General features: G+C 45.3%; 2 protein-coding genes and 1 long non-coding RNA gene across 3 annotated transcripts; all 3 read right to left on the bottom strand.

Annotated features, from left to right (window-relative positions):
• On the bottom strand, window positions 5,031-8,414 carry LOC8078516 (cysteine-rich receptor-like protein kinase 19). The gene is made up of 6 exons (XM_002463311.1): window positions 7,559-8,414; window positions 6,737-6,918; window positions 6,405-6,618; window positions 5,915-6,152; window positions 5,633-5,786; window positions 5,031-5,318 (listed from the first exon to the last, which is right to left on the bottom strand). The coding sequence occupies exons 1-6, from the start codon at window positions 8,412-8,414 to the stop codon at window positions 5,031-5,033; spliced, it is 1,932 nt and encodes a 643-aa protein (XP_002463356.1).
• LOC110432492 lies at window positions 11,953-12,699 on the bottom strand. The gene is made up of 2 exons (XR_002449929.1): window positions 12,412-12,699; window positions 11,953-12,308 (listed from the first exon to the last, which is right to left on the bottom strand). It is a non-coding gene; the product is annotated as an uncharacterized LOC110432492 (long non-coding RNA).
• Window positions 13,814-18,052, bottom strand: LOC8074415 (zinc finger CCCH domain-containing protein 20). Its single transcript, XM_021452998.1, has 2 exons — window positions 17,922-18,052; window positions 13,814-17,818 (listed from the first exon to the last, which is right to left on the bottom strand). Exon 2 carries the CDS (start codon window positions 16,323-16,325, stop codon window positions 15,333-15,335), a length of 993 nt encoding a protein of 330 aa, XP_021308673.1. The 5' UTR covers window positions 16,326-17,818; window positions 17,922-18,052; the 3' UTR covers window positions 13,814-15,332.

Here is a 20,798-nt window from a genome sequence, read left to right on the forward strand (position 1 = left end):
TTGGACCTGGGGCCAAATAATTCCAATAAATCCCAAAGACCCGCCCATACATGCATGTATATATGGAAAGGTGAGGGACTTTAGTCCCACCTTGCTACTTCAAGTGGAGTGAGACTAACTTAAAAGGTTGAGCTATCTTTATTTTGTTGAAGCAATTGGTGAGAGAAAAAGAAAGAACCACACGCTCGCTTGCTCGCCGGGCCGGGCGGCAGGGTTGGCATGCACGACATATGCGTGAATGGTCCGGTGATTTTCCGCTTCACCCTTGCGGGTGCGCGGCTTCCTTTTGCTACTTGGAAGTTTTATATGCATGGAGGAGATTGTGCTGGCCTATTTGTTAAACAATTATTCTTGTATTATGGCAAGTGCGTAAACGGCAGGGAAAGTTTCCATAATACGGTGATTGAATGCTTGCCTACTTGCTGTGTGTGACGCGGGCCGAGCGGGGCGGGGCGGGGCGGACGCGCATGCACGACATGCGCGTGAACGGCAGGGAAAGTTTCCATAATACGGTGATTGATTGCTTGCCTACTTGCTGTGTATGACGCGGGCCGAGCGGGGCGGGGCGGGCGCGCATGCACGACATGCGCGTGAATGGTCCGGCGATTTCCCGCTTCAACCCTTGCGGGTGCGCGACTTTCTTTTGCTACTTGGAAGTTTTGCATGCATAGAGGAGATTGCGCTGGTCTATTTGGTAAGCAATTATTCTTGTATTATGGCAAGTGCGTAAACGGCAGGGAAAGTTTTCATAATACGGTGATTGATTGCTTGCCTATTTGTTGTGTGCGACGCGTGTATAAATATGAGGCGAGACGTCGTCCTTTGTACCTAGAGATTTATCTCTTTCTCACCACACTACTGCGCTGCCGCCGTCTTCCCCATCCCGTCGCCGACGTGCCATCGGTGTCGGGAGAGCAGGCTCCGAAGCCTACGTCTCCTCGCGTCCCTGCACGGGGTAGGGGGCGTATCAGGTTTTTGGGAAGCGCCGTCGCGACTGCTCGCTGGACGTCTTCTTCCCACTACGCCCGGTGTTCGCCGATCTCCATCGACATCTTCTTCTTCTTCTTCCTTCACGTCGACAACCCCACTGTAAGGATGTCTATCCTTTCTCTGTTATTCGGTTTCATCTCATTTCTGTTGCTAGCACTAGATCTTGTGAACTTGATTCAAATCGTAGTGCTAGTTTTGATTCATATATATGTGATACATGTTGTTAGCCTTTTTATTGTTGTCGGAATTAATTTATGCATCGCTAAATTGCTTTTATTTCCAACACAACTACAACTCTTTCATGTATTTGCACATGACCACATGTCCTCAGGCCTTGTTTAGTTCGCAAAATTTAGGTTTTTGGCTACTGTAGCACTTTGTTTTTGTTTAACAAACATTGCCCAATTACGGAGTAACTAGGTTCAAAAGATGCATCTCACAAATTACATGTAAACTGTGCAATTAGTTTTTATTTTTGTCTATATTTAATACTCCATGCATACAACCAAAGATTCGATGTGACGAGGAATCTTGAAATTTTTTGCGAACTAAACAAGGCCTCAGTCTACAACAAGTCCACATAATAAACTCCAGAAAGTTCATCACTGGTCCCTAAACTTATTCGGACATGTCATCCTCGTCTCTAACTTTCAAAACGACCGTTTAGTTACCTAAACTTGTTTGACCGTGTTATTCTAGTCCCTAAACTTGAAAATCTCTCATATAGGTTCTCAAACTTGTCAGTTGTATTATCCCGGTCCTTAACTTGTTTTTAAGTCTCATCGCGAATCTAAAAACTCATAACTTGTTTATATGAACTCAAATGAAAATAAACTTTATATCAAAATTGTAGCCAGCAACGTGATCTACAACTTTGTAGTTGATTTTTTTAAAAATTGAAATCATTTAGGATCCCAAAATATTTTTTATAAGTTTATAGATTTTGAAATTTAAAATTTAAAATTAAATTTTGTGACACTAAACGACTTCAAATAAAAAACTTTTCAACTACAAAGTTGTAGATCGCTTTGAGGGCTACAATTTTGATATAAACTTTGTCTTTATTAAGTTCATATGAAAAAGGTATGAATTAATTCTTTTTATATAAAGTTTTTAGATTGCTTTGTTTTTTTAGAATCTCCTAATTAAAACATCTGTAAAAATAAAAAATCCCGCTTTTACCAGGCTAGCCCAGTACGACAATTAGCCCGTGGTACTATCCACATGGACCGGAATAATGCAACCCCACCAGGCCATCATCAATTCTGAAGTAATGGGCCTTTGTATCAAAAGGTCTGTTTATACTCCTCCGCCACCCCCACACCCCTACCCCAAAAAATATATATATTAGCATTCAAAAGATGTCTTCAAAAAATACTTTACCTTCTGATAATAGATTGGGCCCACACTAGCTTAATATTGTGGTAGTTCACCTTCAAGAAAGGGAGGTATATCTATACCTATTTATAAAGAGCCAAAATTTCAGTTTGCTAAATTTTCTTCTGCCCCTGATCTTGTCCGTCCTGTCCGTGTTCGGTTTACTGATGCCTTCGTCCACGAGAAAAACAAAATAAAAAACATTCTAGGGTTCCTAATGCAAAATCTTATATTACCGCTCTCGTTACAATGGAAGAGAGAAAAAAAATAATTTTTTTTAAGGTTCCCAATGTAAAATCTCCAATTTACTTTTCTTTTATTTTTTAAATCAGCTAAAAATTAATAAATACATAGTAATTCATAGAAAAATCTAAAAATTATAAAACAAATTTTGTTCAGCTCCACATATGTACATCCATGCAGTAAACAAAAAATATCACAAATTTTAGTACACTTTTTTAAATGCTTGCCTATGCTTTTTACTGTAAAATTAAAATTATAGTTATATTGCTCCAATTATTATAAAAATTTAATGGTAGCCTATTTAATGTGATGCTTGATTCATATTTCATAGCAATCCTAATCTAAATTAAAAAAATAATGCTAGCATCAAACTTCTCATGTTTTAATATAATACTGAGGCATATTAAGAGGTAATATTAGAGTGAGATAAGATTTAACTATTTTCTATTTTCTATTTTTATTATTAAATAAATATGTTTTTAAGCTACATATTATTGTAAATATTAACTATCTCATACCATAGATGTTACGGTTATCAATAAAATAAATTATGGACTTTAAATTTTATAAAAAGGATAAATATAAATAGATATGTAACATTATGTCATCACTTTCTAGGGTTATTTGATGTTTTTCTTCCGTTACAATATTACCAAATTTAGGAAAAGCAATTTTTTTAAAAAAAAATTGTGGCCCCCGGCCCCCACTCCTCCCATGGCTCCGCTCCCCGTCCCCGTCCACCCGCCAATCGCTCCCATCCCCGTCCCGCCGCCGCCACTTCCTCCGCCGGGGGCGGAGGCGAGGCCGACTACGAGGTCTCCGACGACCACCGCGCCGCGTGGGAGCGTCTCGAGCAATCGGTGCAGGAGCTCCTCTAGCGGCGCCGCGCCTACGCCATGGTCCGGCTCGAGGCCGATGGCCAGGTCGACCGTCTTCTCCGCGCGCAGGAGGACGACCACGCTGCATGCACCAGCGAGGAGGAGCAGATCCAGTACCCCTTCTTCACCAAGGGCACGCAGGAGCTTCTCAAGGCGCGTGTCGACATTGCACAGTACTCGCTGCCCGGTGCCAAGGCCAGGATTGAGATGGCCAAGCGCTGCCACGAGGATTCCGATGAAGACCTAGAGGCGGAGGCCGAACTCGTCGTGAAGCAGGCTGGAGAGTTTGTCTTGGAGTGTAGCGAGATTGGAGATGATCGCCCTCTCATCGGATGTTCCTTCTCTTGTGATGCATCAATGCTGGCCACAAGGTACTTCCTCTTAATCATACGGAATTACATATGTTTTGTTTATGTATGTCTCAAACAAATGTTGTGATGAAAGGATGTTGAGAACTGTTACCTATTAATTGTATTATTATGTGGCGGCTGTGGCTGTGGGCTTTTGTCACTAGCTGCGCCGCTGGTTTTGCTTTGCATTGCACTGAGCGATAATAAAAGTGGACTGATCTGACGTGCTGTTTGATGGAATTGTTCCTCATCTGATGCTTTTATGTTTTCTTTACGTAATATTCTTCCCCTTTTAATTTCTATACATATTTTTATATCATTTTTTACTCTTTTTCCTCCACTGTACATGAAGATTTCTGATTTTTTTTATGGGACATGATTTTTTTCTATTTCTTTTCAAGGTGATTTCCGATATTAGTTTGGTAGTTTTGTTTGTTTTGGTGGGGTTATATTTATTTGATTCAAGGTTGGACTAAACTCATTTAAATTTTACAAAAAGTGTACAATTATCAAATAATAAATTCTATACCTATATATAAAAGTAATTTTCACGGAGCACTACTATTAAGTTCTAAAACATCAAGTTTTTTTTGGATGAAAGTAGTATCTCTCTAAACTATCGCAAGAGTCTAGCTTTCTTTCTCGAACTTGAAGATTGCACATTTTACCTTGACTATTTCTCTGTCCTGACCTAATTACACGTGGTTTCAAGATGGTTTCAATCTTTTTAGTTAAAAATCAAGTAATCACATGATAAGTTTTTTTTACCACGAATATATAATGTCTCTAAACTTCTTAAAGTTCTAAGAAAAATATTAGAGATAGATTCGAATGCATATTTAAAATTTACAACATAAAAGATATACAAAGCATCATGAATGCATTCATCATCAACGTTATGTTGCACACATGCATATTTTGGCACCATGAATCATAACATGGTCAGATCAAGCGTGCATGTCGATCAATAGAACTGTTAGGCCTTGTTTGGATATAGTCAGATTCGCATCAACACATGTGTTGAGGACTTGGGGTGGGAAGGTTGGAGTGGAACTTGAACTAAATTCTACCCCAATCCACTCCAACATATGTGGATTAAGGTGAATCCGACAACATCCATGTGAGCTCAGTCCCCTGGGGTGAGCTGTCTAAAGTCTATACACTTGGTTAAGTGCATCCATGACAACTACTGTTATCTCGACAAGGTTATGGTGATGGTCATGTCGCAGGACGCCGACATCTCGGTGCCGACGGGGCGCACGTTGAAGTACGCCGGCTGCTTGGGCTCCGGGAGGACCGCGCCATCGCCGCTGCCCAGCATCCTGACGACCTCGTCCATGGCGGGGCGGTCGTCCGCGCTCTCCTGCACGCACAGGAGCGCCACGTGGACGTGCCTCTCCATGGTGCAGTCGTACGTTCCGTTCCCTAAGCTGCGGTCTACCAGCTCTGGCCATTGCCCGGCTCTCCACAGCAGCCATGCCTGTGCAAGAAAAGTAGAGCAGATAGCTATCATCACAAATTTAATGTGCCTTGTCTCTGACAACATATATATACAACTAAAATTTTCAAATTATCGTGATGTGGGCTAGCATTCAAAATTTAGTATAATTTTTCCTAGTAAATATCTTCTAGTGAGGATATATTCCTTAGTGCTATGACTAGTGGTAGTGTTTTTACTACTAATTAAAAACACTGAGATAATTCCACCAATTTGGTACGTAGTATATATATGTAATCATCTTCAACAGACAATGTGATAAGATTTATATCTAGTAAAATGTATATATTACTAACATATGCGATTAGCTTGTACAGTTTGCCTTCGAATCTGTAGGAGCCAGTGGTCATGGTTCCGCTGATGATCTCCAGGAGCAGCACACCGAAGCTGAAGACGTCAGACTTGACCGAGCAAACTCCATCCGAGGCATATTCCGGAGCTATGTACCCACTTGATGATAATATATACAACACAAATCATTGAAGTTTATTAATTAATGGAGATATTCTAATGTAATAATAAACTATATATACAACTCAACTCAACTTCGGATTTGTTTTTGGATCGACTCTACTTACTGTGTGCCCACAATTCGAGTGGTGTTTGACTCGGCCACGCTAGAGCTGAATATCCTGGCCATCCCAAAGTCTGAGATTTTAGGGTTCATCTGGCTGTCCAAGAGAACGTTGCTGGCTTTGAGATCCCTGTGTACCACGCACAGGCGCGAGTGCACGTGAAGGTAGAGAAGCCCCTGAGCTATCCCCTCGATTATATTCAGACGTTTAGGCCAGTCTAGTGACGCTCCTTTTTTATTGTCTGAAAAAGATGTGCCATGCAAATAAAGTGTGCGTTGGTCAGATCACTTAAGACTGGTGAGAAGATAAAATTTCATAAACTGCACTGGATAAGATTTTGGTTTATATTAGACGACGACTGTGTCATCACGGAAAACATTTTTTTCCCATCAGAAGATTTAATTTCAATGGGAGCATATCATTTCATTTCTGGAGGTTTTTTTTTTTTAAAAAAAAAATATTTCTCAAGGATCGAGATGGCATGGCACTATACCGAAGATGATGAGGTCTAGGCTTTTGTTTGGCATGTACTCATAGACCAGAATCTTCTCGTGCTCCCCTTCAATACAACAGCCCAGCAGCCTGACTAGATTCCTGTGCTGGAGCTTTGCAATGAGCTGGATCTCATTCTTGAACTCCAGCAAGCCTTGCAAAGAACATGGACCAAGCCTTTTCACTCCTATTTCAAGTCCATCAGGCAGCACTCCCTGACAACACCAAACATGTGTATGTATACATGCATTGTGCCAAAAACAAAATGTGTACGGAGCAAGGACTTAATGTAAATGTCTGAACATCACTGAAAATGACTAAAATAGTAAATACCTTGTAGACAGCACCGAAACCACCCTGACCAAGTTTGTTTTCAATAGAAAATCCATTGGTAGCGCCTTTCATCTGAGAGAAGTCGTAGAGCGAAAACCCTGAGTTGCCTTCCTCCAGTCTCCAGAGGTTGATCACATTTTTAACAGCAATAGACAACCTTCGTAATTCCAACCGAGCAATTTCTGAACACAACACAGGTTGGTCAAAAGTTAATGGTCCAGGTTCAGACAAAGGAAAATGAGGATTTTTTTTTAAGTTTCTTTTGTGAGTGTATATAAGCGTGAGAAAAAGAATTATACCTCGCTTTCGCCGTATTTTGATCCATCTATGGAGAAGAAAACTAGCAGACAGCAACAGTAAAGAAACAACGGCTATGGTGGTCCAGAGCCAAACCTTGCTCGCTGCGTTAAAATAAATCCGGGATTAGAATTCAAATCAACTGTGAAATGGTGTGCTCAGGTTTGAAAAAGAGAGAGCAAAAGGCTTGATCTCTTTGGCCTCTGTGTATTCTACTGTTCTCAAAATAAATATATCATATCTAGAGTCTTGTAGTCAAGTTTTGACATGTTTTGTTTATTTGCTAATTTACACAATATAAATATATTTTGTCATGGATAGGACAGACATGATTTGGTCAGTAGAGTTTCTCATGAAAGCCACTTATATGTCTGTAATCCTTTTAGGAAAATATATCTGTATTTTCAGGTCATCTTTCTACATTTAGAAAACAAGTAGTTTGATAACGTCGTTTAATTCCATTATATATGTGAAAACCGAAAAATAATATTAGTGCGATTTGGACGGAATAAAAGGATTACATACGTTTGGCCTGTTTTTGCTTGTGCAGGTCGACTGACAAGTCGGCTGTGTTAAAGAAGGTGTTGTCCGTCTCGTAGCGCACGGTGCACCGCGGCACAAGGATCCTGCCGCCATGCTGCCCGCTGGGAAAAGTGGCCGGGAACGCCGAGATGAGGCCGTCGAGGCACTCCCGGCACCGCTCCGGCGACATGTCGACGGTGCACTGTACCAGGGCGAACAGCGTCAGGCGCTGCTCCTCGAACCACGACCGCCCGGTCGCGTACCTGCTGGGCTTGCCCACGGCGACGCCGGCGATGGTGGTGACCAGCTCGAGAACGAGCGCGTCGAACCGCCGCGCCGCGTTGTCGGGGGTCACGAAGTTAGTGTTGTTCCCGGCCCACCTGGGCGCGTTCCCGCCGCCGCCGGAGACGAAGTCGGCGCCGGAGAGCCGCAGCTGGTACCGGTCGTAGAAGAGGGTGATGTCCCTGAGCCGCGGCGGGCCGCAGCCGAACACGCCCTCGGAGTCGTTGACGGCGCTATACAGGGCGTCGCGGAGCCCCCGCGCGCAGGCGTCGCCCCTGAAGTCCCCCCGGCAGAGCGCGAGGCCATAGGCGGCGTCGGGCGACGCGCCGGCCGCGCCGACGGCCGAGCCATTGGCCCGCGCGCCCGCGACGAGGATGGCGGCCAGCGCGTTGAGGTTGGACCTGTAGGCGGCGTCGCTGCTGTTGCTCGCCCCCGCAGCCGCAGCCGCAGGCATGCCGCACTTGTGCCCCAGGATGGTGTCCTCCGCGGCGGCCGGCGCTGCCCGCAGCGTCGCCGTGTAAGCAACCAGCAGGGCGACGGCGAGAAGGCGGCGGCGGCGGACACCGTGAGGCAACATGCTGGCGCCGCACGATCGACGCACGTGAATTGATCGAAGAGGCAAAGACGTGTGTCTAGTGTGTGTACCTTGGTAGCTGAAGGTAGTAGTAGTAGCAAGGTACGTAGTTGGCATGGAGGTCGTCGTCGTCCATGGAGCTCTTATAAGCACGGATCGGAGGTTGCTGTTGATATATTTTAATGGCTGCTGCTCTAATTAAGCTCTATCATCGTCGATCCAGAAATGTAATAACAATCCAGCATCATCATATAGTTGACCAATAAAGAAAACCTCGTCCGATCCCGGGCTCTGTTGAAAACAATGAAACTGTTAGTTTTCTTGTTGCTTATCTCATACTATAGTTAATTAACAAGCATTAATCACTTGATGAAGAAACTGCTTAGTACATGCATATCTACCTATCACGCCAAGAAAAAAAAAAATTCAAACAATCTGTACAGTATCACTACTGCGGAGAGGATCTTTGCCGAGGGCTTCCGGCCTTCGGCAAAGGCTATAAGACTCTCGGCAAAGGCTTTGCCGAGGGCTGCCTTCGGCAAAGAGCCGTCGGGAAATTTCCCGTCGGCAAAGAGATCTTTGCCGAGGGCCGTTTGTCGGGCACTCGGCAAAGATTTTGCCGAGGGCTGACGCCGGCCTTCGGCGAAAAAAAGATGCCGTTAGGCCACTAGCTGCAACTGACGGCGTCTTTGCCGAAGGTCCAACGTTAGGCCCTCGGCAAAGAATTTTTTAAATTTTTATTTTGGTAAATTCTTTGCCGAGGTTCCCATACAGGCCCTCGACAAAGAATTTTTAAATTTTTATTTAGGTAATTTCTTTGCCGAGGGCTACCATGCAGTCCCTCGGCAAAGTTCTGGAGAATTCTTTGCCGAGGGCCTTGACCATAGCCCTCGGCAAAGATCTGTTTTCTATTTTTTCTGAGAAATTCTTTGCCGAGGACTATGGTCAAGGCCCTCGGCAAAGACAAGAGAAATTTTAAATTTTTTTGTTTGTTTATTTGCATCCAGACAATAGACAGATACATATATATACCATCACACACACAGAGTCCACAACGAGCACATACATCTCACGAACATCAGATATATATATCACGAACATCATGTATACACGAACATCACATATATATATCACGACCATCCAGTAGTCCATAAGTTCACCAAATCGAACCAAAGTTCCAAACCGCCGACACGTACGCACCGTAGGGCTGCGAGAACTCACCATCGTCCCCAACCGTCCTGCCTCTGCGTCGAGGGTGGTGTGTCGAAGGCTCCAGGATCTGGTGACGTACGAGGCGGGTTATTGTATCCCGCTGTCGACTGAGGCTGCACAAACAGTTAGATGTTTATGTGAGACAGTCACATGTGAGATGTTTGGGTTTTATGCACCAGACGTTACCATAGACTCAGAATTTTTTGAAATTTTTATCATAGCATCCACATGTGATAACATGTTATGTCGCCAAGTTTCGTGATTTTCTGAGTTTGTTTTCATTTTATATATTCAAAAAAACGATTTCACGCAACTTGGTCTACATGTTTCGGGGGGTAAACGTTCGATATTTCATGTGGCTTTCTGCATACGGCCTGGAAATGCACTAACAATCATGAATGTTATGATTGAAATAATTAAATACTATTATTTAATGCACCTGTAGTTTGAATTTGAAATTTGTCGAAAAATTCAACAAATTCAAAAAATTCAAAAAATATACCAAAGTTATTTCAAAATGAACCAAACTTTAGCATGTACCTAAAAATAGTGTAGGTGTGCCACAGAAAGAAAAAAAAACATAGATCCGAAAAAACAAAAAAAAATTTGCCGAGGGCCCACTCCAGACCCTCGGCAAAGAGGGGAGTTGCCGAGGGCAGGCTGGCGGGCCCTCGGCAAAGCCTGACCTCCGGTAGAGCTTTGCCGAGGGCTTAACTACGGGCACTCGGCAAAGCCTAACGCCCAGAGCTACCGTTACTCTGGGCCCACACCGCCGAGCGCCCATTCTTTGCCGAGGGCCCAGCCCTCGACAAAGATGGGCCTTGACCGAGGGCGTTTCTCTGCCGAGGGCCCGGCCCTCGGCGAAGAAGCTTTTGCCAAAGGTCACTCTTTGCCGAGGGTTAGCCCTCGGCAAAGATGTCCTTTGCCGAGTGCCCGAAATCCGGCCCTCGGCAAAACAAAAACCCTCGGCAGCGTTGCTGTTTCCAGTAGTGTATGCAGGTTGACAGCAGGCCCCTGAGCCTGAGCCTGAGCCTGAGGCAGGGGTTATCAAGATGAGCACGGTGTTGCAAGAGTTGGCGACTGGCAACAAGGCCCAAATTAATAAGATGGGCATGGTATTTGACTTCAATATACTGTATCACTTGGCATCGTCAGTGATGAGGAAATATATACGAAGACTGTCACTGGCATTTACCAGGAAGTTAGCGCGTATTTTACACTGGCATTGTATTGTATCTGACGTCTGATAACCAAGATAAATCTGGCGACCTGTTGGAGACTGAAACAGGCCAGCCATGGGTCACAATTCAATCTTAACACAAAGTGAGGTAACGCACAGTGTAGCTGCAAGAAATTGCCAAGAAAACAAGTCATGTGTGCTGTTCAAAGTCTGCCGCCATTCTGCTATTTCGAACGAGAAAGAGATATATATAAATACTATATGATCATCTGCTACCTTGAGCGAAGTGGATGATGTGGGATGTCTGTGGACCTGTTCACCGGATGATACTACAATGCAAGAGAAGGGATCTTCCGCCGTCGGGAATGCAGCATGGGCTCTGAATAAAAACAGTTGCAATTGTCCCGACAGACCCGCTCTAGCTCGCTCGCTAGCTGCTAGTCCGACGTCCACTCCATTGACTTGACCTAGGTACTAGTAGTATATACTGGCGTATTTTCATTTACATATAGTATGTTCTATATTCCCCATTGGCTCTGACTACGACATCCTCTAAACAATTCCATGTGCCGGCTGGAGCTACAAGGTCTAGGAATAAGGACGGCATACACAAGAAAAGGACACAGTGATTTAGAACGGATCGACAAGGAGCACCAACGAGGAAGAAGGCCAGGAGGACCTCCGTGGGCTATCCTGCCGACTTGGCCCAATTGACCAGTTCGGTTCCTTTGTTAGCCCAATCCAACCTGAGGCTAAGCAACAAGACTGCGGCCCACCACAGCCTCTGCAAGTACAGATGGCCTTTTAGGCCACTCGAAAAGTATCGGGCCATGTCATGCCAGCCCACGGGCTGCACCAACGGACCAAGAACGGCACCAAAGGCCTCGTGTCGTGTCATATCGGCCCGATGGCTTGACTAGCCTAGCGTGCCCGTGCCAGCCCAAGCCCCATCACCCCACGCTCAAAGCAACATGTTCAGCTCAATTTTTTGAACACATGCAAAAATAAACCAAGTCGGGTCAGTTTTTTTTTCATAGATCACTTCATCTTTCACATATCATAAGATCTTTTCAAAAGAACATCTTTGAGCTCAGTAACACTGAGATGAAGTTCACAGAGCAAATTAAAAGAGATAAGGACACAAGAATGTAAACATAAGTGATAAATTAGCTGCTTAGTGCAATGACTGTCTCATTAAAAATCTTTATGGGTAAAAACTCACACCTCATGAGAAAACCCCAAAAAGGAAAAGAGTGCAGCCCACAGCTTTAAGTGTTCATAAGTCTTACAGTCATCCAGGAAATAAAAGAAAGAGAGTACAAGCCCACAGGCCACACCATTACACGTTCTCATCATCAAGATACAAGTTCTCAAATGCCCTCCACCAGCTCCACACATTCTCCATGGTATGTTGAGTCTTTGTATTGCATGCTTCTATAGCCCTTCACCAATGACAACATCTCCACCGTATTTAAAGTTGACGCCGTCGCCTTTCCTCGATGATCCTGTCAGTTAGATTAAATGTAGATTCTGAAATATTAGAAAGGTACAGTGAAAACATCTCTGGCTAAGATGGAAAGAACATGATATGACAGTTTGTGTTCATACCACAAGCTGATGATGCTGAAGTCGTCGTCGTATTGGTTGACAGTAGTGTCGCTGTCAAGGTATAACTCAGAAGCACTCAGGAAATATAGCACCGGATTGGAGTGTGCTGCCTGCAGCAAAGCACATGCTGATGGCCTTCCTAGCTAGTGGATGAAGAGGCACCACCACCAAGTCGCACATGGCCCCTCGGCGGCACGCTCGACGTACGTACTGCTGAGGATCCAGAGGGAGGACGAGCTCGATCCACCCCTCACCACCGATAACATCAAGGCAGTCATCATATATGCTATATATTGTGATGATCATCAAAAGGAGCGAGTCTCAATCATGAGCTTGTTGGTAGCTGCTCCCTTATGATGATCCTAATCCAGACCCATGTACCCTAGCAAGCTGAACGCGTCCTTGGCCAAGTGATCATTGTAGAGACTAATCTAAACCTGTAACCGTGTAGCTAGTTAGCGCACACTAGCTCTAGGTAGTGTGTTAGCATTAATATAAGAGATCGATCAATTCATGATGGCCTCCGCCTCCTTGGCACTTGCCACACGACAGGGCTCCGCCGACGCCGTACGTCAACGACGTCGAGGGACTGACACAGCGTCACACACCGGAACACGGCGGCGACAGAAACGAGCGAGAGGACCCCTTGAACTGGTGCGCACAAGCACACCAAGGGCAGCGCATGTGGGTGGGCATGCCAGAACCAGACTCGTTCTGGGTGTACACGTACGTACAAAGTGGCAGCGGTGCTCGTTCCCGGGCAACACCATGACCATGTTGTGTGGACGACGTGCCCGCCATATATATACGCGCACAGGCGGGGCGAGCGTGTGTGCGCGGCGTCGTGCGTGACCCCAGACCGCTTCACGCACGTACACCGCCACGTACGTCATGCTCGGAGAGTACGTCGAGTCGAAGAAACAGCTCCAGCAGGCCAGGTAACAAACACGGCGCCCACCTGCTCACGTGGTCTCCGCTGCAGCTACGCGCACGGCATCTTCGAGACGTGGCTACTACACTCCACGATGCCACATCGTCAGGCGCTTTGTCGTCCGTCGTCGTTGTCCTCCCCGCTCTCATGATGCCGCTGTCGCTACTACTGCGTGCTGTCGTCCTCGTAGCGCCGGCCGGTGCCACCGCCGGCGGCGATCGACGTACGACGACGAGGATATTGACTTCGTCGCTATATATTGTACCAGCTGCTGTGCCTCGCCTTGGAGGAAGACTGATCTAAGCCTAAAGGCAACGACTACTACCGGCACTTCATGGACATCGTCAGGACTCAGGGAGCTAGAAAAGCTAGCTGCTAGGTAATATAATCCATCGATCGCAAGTACAGTAACTACTGCAAGAACACCAGTGCATACATCCACAAAAACACGTGCGCACACACACACACACACACACACACACACACACTCTAGCTTTTGATTGACGATTGTTTATACTTGCGTTACTACGTTACAAGTGATGCATGGCGACGCAATGCATAGCGTTTATAGCGTGCGTTTGGATGGATTAGCGTCGTCTCGCCTGGTGGAGGTGGTCTGGACGGCGAAAGGAGGGATGCCAGCAACAGCATCAGCCCAAGGACCATGCTCGTGTACACGCCGGCCGTATCATATATAGTGTGTAGTACTCCCTCCGTTACAAACTATAAGATGTTTTTGTCTTTTCTAGATCCATAGTTTTGTTATGTATCTAGATATATATTATGTCTAGATACATAATTAAAGTTATGAATCTAGAAATGACAAAATGTCTTATAATTTATTAGGACAGAGAGAAAGTATATAGTATAGTATAATATAAGGTTATGAGCTTAATAACTGGATTAATTATCAGAGGATGGTGGAGTTTTGGACATCTATTATGCTATATATATATATGGTGGATCCGTCTAGCTATGTATGATATACGTAATGGATGTATATATGTATGTGTCTCTGTAACTATGTGTGGGCTTGTATGAAATGATGAATAGTATGAATGAACAAATATTGTTACCTAGCTCGATTACAAACTTAGACTGTTGCTCTTGTGTTCTTTTTTATGAGCATTTGGTGCGATTTTTTTTAAAAGGAAAAACCGGGTTTGAAGTATCCCCACCTAAATTTTCATTATAACAGATGCAGGTATAAACTAGGAATAGCGTGTAACCAGGTGCCTTGACACCTACAAAACTACTATTCCTGGTTTATATTGACATTTGTTGCATTGAAAATGCAGGTGGGGATACTTCAAACCCAGTTTATCGATCCTTTTAAAAAAAGTTCACACCAAAACAATCATAAAAAATAACACAAGAACATTCTAAGTTCGAACTCAAGCTAGATAATATAATATTTGCTAATTTAAATATTATATTCATCATATTTCACCAATTCATACAAGCCCACACATAGATCCACCATATATACTACCATAATATATGTCCAAAACCCCATCATCAGGTAATAATCCAAGTAAGCTCATAATAAATGACATGACACCTTATATTATATACTATACTATACTATACAATTGATACGGCCTGTGTATATGGGGCACGGGCCTTGAGGCGAAGCTGCTGCTGGCGTCATGACACCTTATATTATATACTATACTATACAATTGATACGGCCTGTGTATATGGGGCACGGGCCTTGAGGCGAAGCTGCTGCTGGCGTCCTTCCTTCCTTTCGCCTCCACCTCCACCTGGCACGGCGCCGATCGATCCATCCAAAAATGCACACGCATGGATGCCATGCACTGCGCCGCCATCACATGTAACGTAGTAACGCAGATAGAAACAACGTCAAAAGCTATAGTGATGAGAGCGTTTGTGTGCAATGTGCGTACGTGTGTGGACGAAATTAAGCACGGGCGCGCGGTAATTACTTGCGATCGACCGATCGATCCTTACCCTCTAGCTTTAATTTCTACCTCCTCACGGTGTCCATGAAGAGGTCAAACTGCGGGTAGCCATTGCCCTCAGCCTTAGAGTCTGCCTCGGAAGCGAGGCAGCAGTTGGTCACAATAGTGACGAAGTCAATGTCTTCGTCATCGACGGGCGACGGCGCGGCCTGCAGCACCGGCACCAACGCCGTGGTGGGGGCAGCCGCAGCAGTACCGACAGCGGCAAGGGAGGAGGAGGACGACGACGAAGCGCCACCAGCGGCGGCATTGGAGTGCCGCGTAAGCAGGCGCACGGTGTGGCCCTGCTCCATGGCCAGCGTAACCCGCCGGTCAATCGGATGAGAGACGACGACCGGCTGGGAGCGGGACGCCACCGCCGACGACGACGCGGCGAGGCGCGGGACGAAGGCTGATCGGGGCGGCTGCGGCGTCGTCGTCACGGGGAAGACGACGAGTGGCACGTCGTCGTCGTCGTCCTGACGCCGCCTACGCTGCGCGGGGGAGTGCGCAAAGAAGCAGATGTTGCGCGAGCACTCGGCGCCGCGCTGGCACATGACGGTGCGGAACCTGCTGGGGTGCAGCCACGTCTCGAAGACGCCGTGCGCGTAGCCGCAGCGGAGGCCACGCGCACAGGTGGGCGCCGCGGTAGACCTGGCCAGCCGGAGCTGCCGCTTGGACTCCTCGTACGCCGGGCACGGCGTGGCGGAGTACAGGAAGGTTCTCGGGTCGCGGCGCCGCGCGCGCTCGCCCCTGTGCGCGTACGGGCACGACATCCAGACGTGGTCGTTGTTGCTGCGCCGGAACGGGCACCGTTCCACTTTGTACGTGAATACCCAGAAGGAGACGGGCATCCCTGCCCAGAGGCGGTGCCCTTGGTGCGCCCACGCGCACCAGTGCAGAGGGTCCTCGTTCAGCTGCCGGCCGCTACCATTGGGGCGCGTGCCGTCGCTGGCCGCCGTCGTCGACGACAACGGACGGCGGAGTCCAGCCGTGACCAGCGGTAAGGAGGAAGCCATCACGAATTGATCGATCTCGATCTCTTATGCTAATTAATTAATTAATTAGCACACACTAGCCAGATAGCTAGTACGTGCGCTAACGAACTACACGGTCACTGGTGGTGATTAGTTTCTGGCTGTGCAAATATAATCTGCATGCATGTGAGGCGATTATTTTATGCGCGCATGAGCTTGCCGAGGAAGACGATGGAAGTATATCATCAGGCTGCCATCAGGAAACGGTAGTGGTGGTGGTGGTGAGGTTTATTCACTAGCTAGCTATAGTTTCTAGCTAGCAATGGGCGGAAGCTAACAAGGTGTAATGTGTGTGTTGCGAACGAAGGTTTGTTTGTGTGTGAGTTGATGATGATTTGGAGGCCCCGATCGATGAGGCATGTATTTATAGGGGGGGGCTCAAGTGCTTGCACCGCCGGCTCTGCGTGTGCTTGTCTCGTACTCCATCCCAATGTAGCTTCAAGATGGCGCCGCAGGAGACTTTTCTGTGTATGGATCATATATCTCCAGTGACATGATGCATGTCCATTACAGATAGATTCCTCGGCTGCTTCTCCCAGAAGACGCTGTGTGTAAAGATGCTGTCTATCTCTATATATCCAGCTGGTCACTAGGACTGCAGCCGGTGCATGCCATGCATATGCATGAGGAGCGATTATATTTGTCCCATGCTAATGTGATAGGGATCAACCAGGAGTGATGTGTGTACACCCTGTCGCACGCACTTGTGTCATGCATTGTGTGCAGCCTTTTGGTAAGGCAACCCAATGTTTGCGTGTGGTGTTCTTGTGATTCCGACATGTAAAATTAGTTGGGGCAAAAGCCATGTTGCCTTTTCTATTCCTCTAGCTATTTCCTTTTTTAGAGGAAAGTTGTTTGGGTTTCCCCAGGATACCTCGATCTATATATACATATATATAATATATAATACAATAACACACACATCTATAACTATTTTATGAACTATAAGTTCAATATATATAGGAAATATCTATAACACACAAAAAATCATAACACTGAAATAAACCGCAACACGGTAATATATATATGCATGATGCCGTTATAAACATAAACTAGCTAGTGTATAAAAAAGAAGCACTTGTATATTTATATGTTGTAGTTGTTACGTTTGTTTCCTTCTTGTTGTGTATCAGAAATCACGTTATTTTCGCTCACACAGCAAAAGTTTTAAATCAGTCCATGTAAAGATGTAAATAGTACTGTGTGTATGTAAGAATATTCACTCCAAATCCAAACTATATATTGTGATTTTAGGGGAACATGAACATTGATATCATCACGCACACCTCATTGAAGGGCCGGAAGAAGTTTTTTTTTTTGCATCAAATAGCCACAATATGAACATGATTCGTGCCAAACGATAGAGCAAAATCTAAGTACAAAAGATAAATAAATATGGATGATAGAGATCTGACTTTGTATAGAAGAAGGTCGATTAAAATTAGATGCTGCAATGAACGAGCTTCAGACATAACCTAGGAAAAGAATGGATTAAACATAGTAAGATTTTATTTAACAATAACATGTTAGAAGCTTGAAATTCGAAAACCCCAAAAACTTGACCAGTCACAATAATACCTGAGGGGGGTCGGGTTGTACAATAAGATTGGCACCAGACATAGAACGCAAGCGAGATGAAGAGGGCCATGACAACATCTACTTATAGGAATGCCGCGATATCAATGTCGTTTGGTGATGGATATCTACACAAGAACAATTTGCGAGGGGAATGATCGTTGGACCGGCACTATTTATAGGCGCGGGCGAGCAGCGAGATGCCTACGCCGCCACCGCACACTGACATGTCGTGATGCGTGTCGTGATTGAGAAGAAAGTTGGCGTGCGATGATTTCCGCACCGCATTTCTGCGGTGCTTATTGTCGTATACGGCTGGAGCCGTATTACCATAAGATAGCGGCAGACGTAGTTCTGTGGGCAGCGAAATAATGTACCTCTTAGCATTTGTCATATTTAAATGCAAGCATCTCTTTGCACTGTAAATTTTGAGGATGAAATTTTTATCTAGTTTTGATATATGCTAAATAATTTTTTTTTACATTTACCCTTTTAGATGTTTTCTATATTTTGAAAAAATACTATTTATCTACTGTTAGTGGCTATGAATTTCCTTTATCAACTTTGCGTGGCTAAATTATGTATGCGGCTGTGCGTGGTAAACTGACCCATTATAATACCTTTGTAAAAAAAAGAACACCGTAATACCACTCGTGTGTCATCCACGTGAAACTAAAATCCGTGTGTATATACGCATGCACTGTGTCTATCATCTGGAGTATCCTTATTCATCTATAAGATCATCAGCATCATCATCTATATCTCTATCGCTTTATTATATTGTTTCTTTTTTTTGACGGGGAACAGGGAGGGGATATCTTCTTGTTAATTAAACACCGCAAGCCATGTCCTGCCGTTTTTCGATCTATCTCTCTCTAGCTGCTAATCAGCGAAAAGCAAAGGGAAAAAAATAAAGAAGTACTAGCAGCTTTATCTAATATAATATAATTGCATTGCTTGCTTGCCGGCAGACTAATAAAGATACAAGATGTTTGTTATGCGTTTCTCATCTCTTAGCTTTCGATCCAAGCGAGATAGATGCTCTAGCCGCAGGCGACGACGACGACCACGCGCTTGGGCCGGCCGGCGAGCCGCGAGCGTTTCTGTGAAACGGCCGGCGACATCTCCAGGAGGACACGGCAGCGTCCGCAGCAGGCCGGCCCGCGTCCGCGCGCAAACCGACGACGGTGCATGGCGGCGCCGTCTGTCAGCACGCCAAAGCCATCTATCTCCAACAATCATCACCTCAAAATACAAGATCTATTTGTTCATTAGATAGCGCTATAGGTAAAAAATTCCATATCTACTTTTAGTTTTCTCCAACAACAAGATCTAAAAGACAACACTCTCTGCAAATAGGTCTCGAGGAGAGAGGATACCCGGGTTATGTCTCTTCTGTCTTCTGTATGAGTACTCTGTTGGAGGCTATAGGTACTATGTTAGAGCATCTCCAAGGGCTTTGCAAACAAACTTTGCATTTCCCTATTTGCAAAAAAGAGTAGAAAATACCCCTCCAATGGTTTTGCAAATAAGGTTTGCAATTTGGTTAACTTTGCAAATAGAGGTTGAGGCTTTGCATATATGCAAACCTTCCCACCACTTTGCATCTACAATTTCGGCTTTCCACGTCGCACTCCGTCCCCCCGCCCCCCCCACCCCGCGCGATGTCTCTACGCCTGTCCGCCCTCCCTGCCGCGCGCGCCCGCCCTCCAGCTACCGCGCGTGCCCACGAACGACGACGTACGGGGCCACGGCGCGTGAACGGAGGTGGACCTTCCCTCGCGGGGACCTTTCCTCGGAGGAGGACGGAGGTGGACGGAGCCGAACTGACGCGAACGACGACGGCGACGAACGACGAACGCGGCCTGGGCTGGGCGGCGACTGGCGCGAAGACCTGACCTGAGCGGCGACTGGCACGCACGACGTACGTCAAAATGGCGCGAAGGGAAAAAACGCGCGGGCACGATCGGTGAAAAAAAATTCAGACGTGGGGTCCATAATTTGGGTTTGCCAAGTCTAAATGCACAGTCCCTTGGAGTTGGACTATTTTTAGACTTTGCAAATGAGTTTGAGACTTTGCAAACAACACCAAATACAAAATTCATTTGCAAAGTCCCTTGGAGATGCTCTTAGAGACCCATTTTAGGTTTGGATTCCCAAATACACAGCCATAGCAGCAACAGTCGTCGCCTGCGTGCCCTGACACCCGCCTGCGTTGGCGGTTTTCCGGTATCCGTTGGCGTTGGGGAAGCCCACAGCAACCCACACCACCGGCACTTCCGCGCGGCGGTCGGCGGCGGATGCATGTGACGTCATGCGCGCTGGCCGCAGGAGGGAGAGCTGACGTACGTGTGCATGTGTTATGTCTTGGGCCTTGTTTAGTTCACAAAATTTTTTATTTTAATTAATTAACTACCGTAGTATTTTTGTATTTAATAATTATTATCTAATTATAGACTAACTAGATTTAAAAGATTTATTTTGTAAATTACAAATAAATTATATAATTAACTATTTTTATTTATATTTAATGTTTCATATATATCTAAAAAAAATTATGCGACGAGTTAAATTTTTTTACAACTAAACAAGGCCTTGAAGCTAGCTAGCGTCGCAAGAGCGTGCGGAAGGGCCTGCTCATGCCTTGCGTCGCCCTGCCCTAGTGAATCTTTTATTAGGCCTTGTTTAGTTAGAGAAAATTTTTAGTTTGATTACTATAGTATTTTTATCTATATTTGATAATATTTGTCTAACCATGAACTAACTAGATTTAAAAAATTTATCTCGTAAATTATAAACAAATCGTATAATTAGTTTTTTTTATTTATATCTAATGTTCCTTAAAAAAATTGGGAACTAAAAAGGCCTTACTACGAGTGT

The sequence above is a fragment of the Sorghum bicolor genome, chromosome 2 (assembly GCF_000003195.3).
Source record: "Sorghum bicolor cultivar BTx623 chromosome 2, Sorghum_bicolor_NCBIv3, whole genome shotgun sequence".
NCBI classification, from domain to species: domain Eukaryota; kingdom Viridiplantae; phylum Streptophyta; class Magnoliopsida; order Poales; family Poaceae; genus Sorghum; species Sorghum bicolor.

Coding starts and splice junctions, on each gene's coding strand:
- LOC8074415 (XM_021452998.1), bottom strand. CDS start 16,325: ATGGCTTCCTCCTTACCGCTGGTCACGGCTGGACTCCGCCGTCCGTTG.
- LOC8078516 (XM_002463311.1), bottom strand. CDS start 8,414: ATGTTGCCTCACGGTGTCCGCCGCCGCCGCCTTCTCGCCGTCGCCCTG. Junction 6,619..6,736: donor GTTTCGGTGCTGTCTACAAG/GTATTTACTATT, acceptor TGGTGTTGTCAG/GGAGTGCTGCCTGATGGACT. Junction 5,319..5,632: donor TGTACAAGCTAATCGCATAT/GTTAGTAATATA, acceptor TTTCTTGCACAG/GCATGGCTGCTGTGGAGAGC.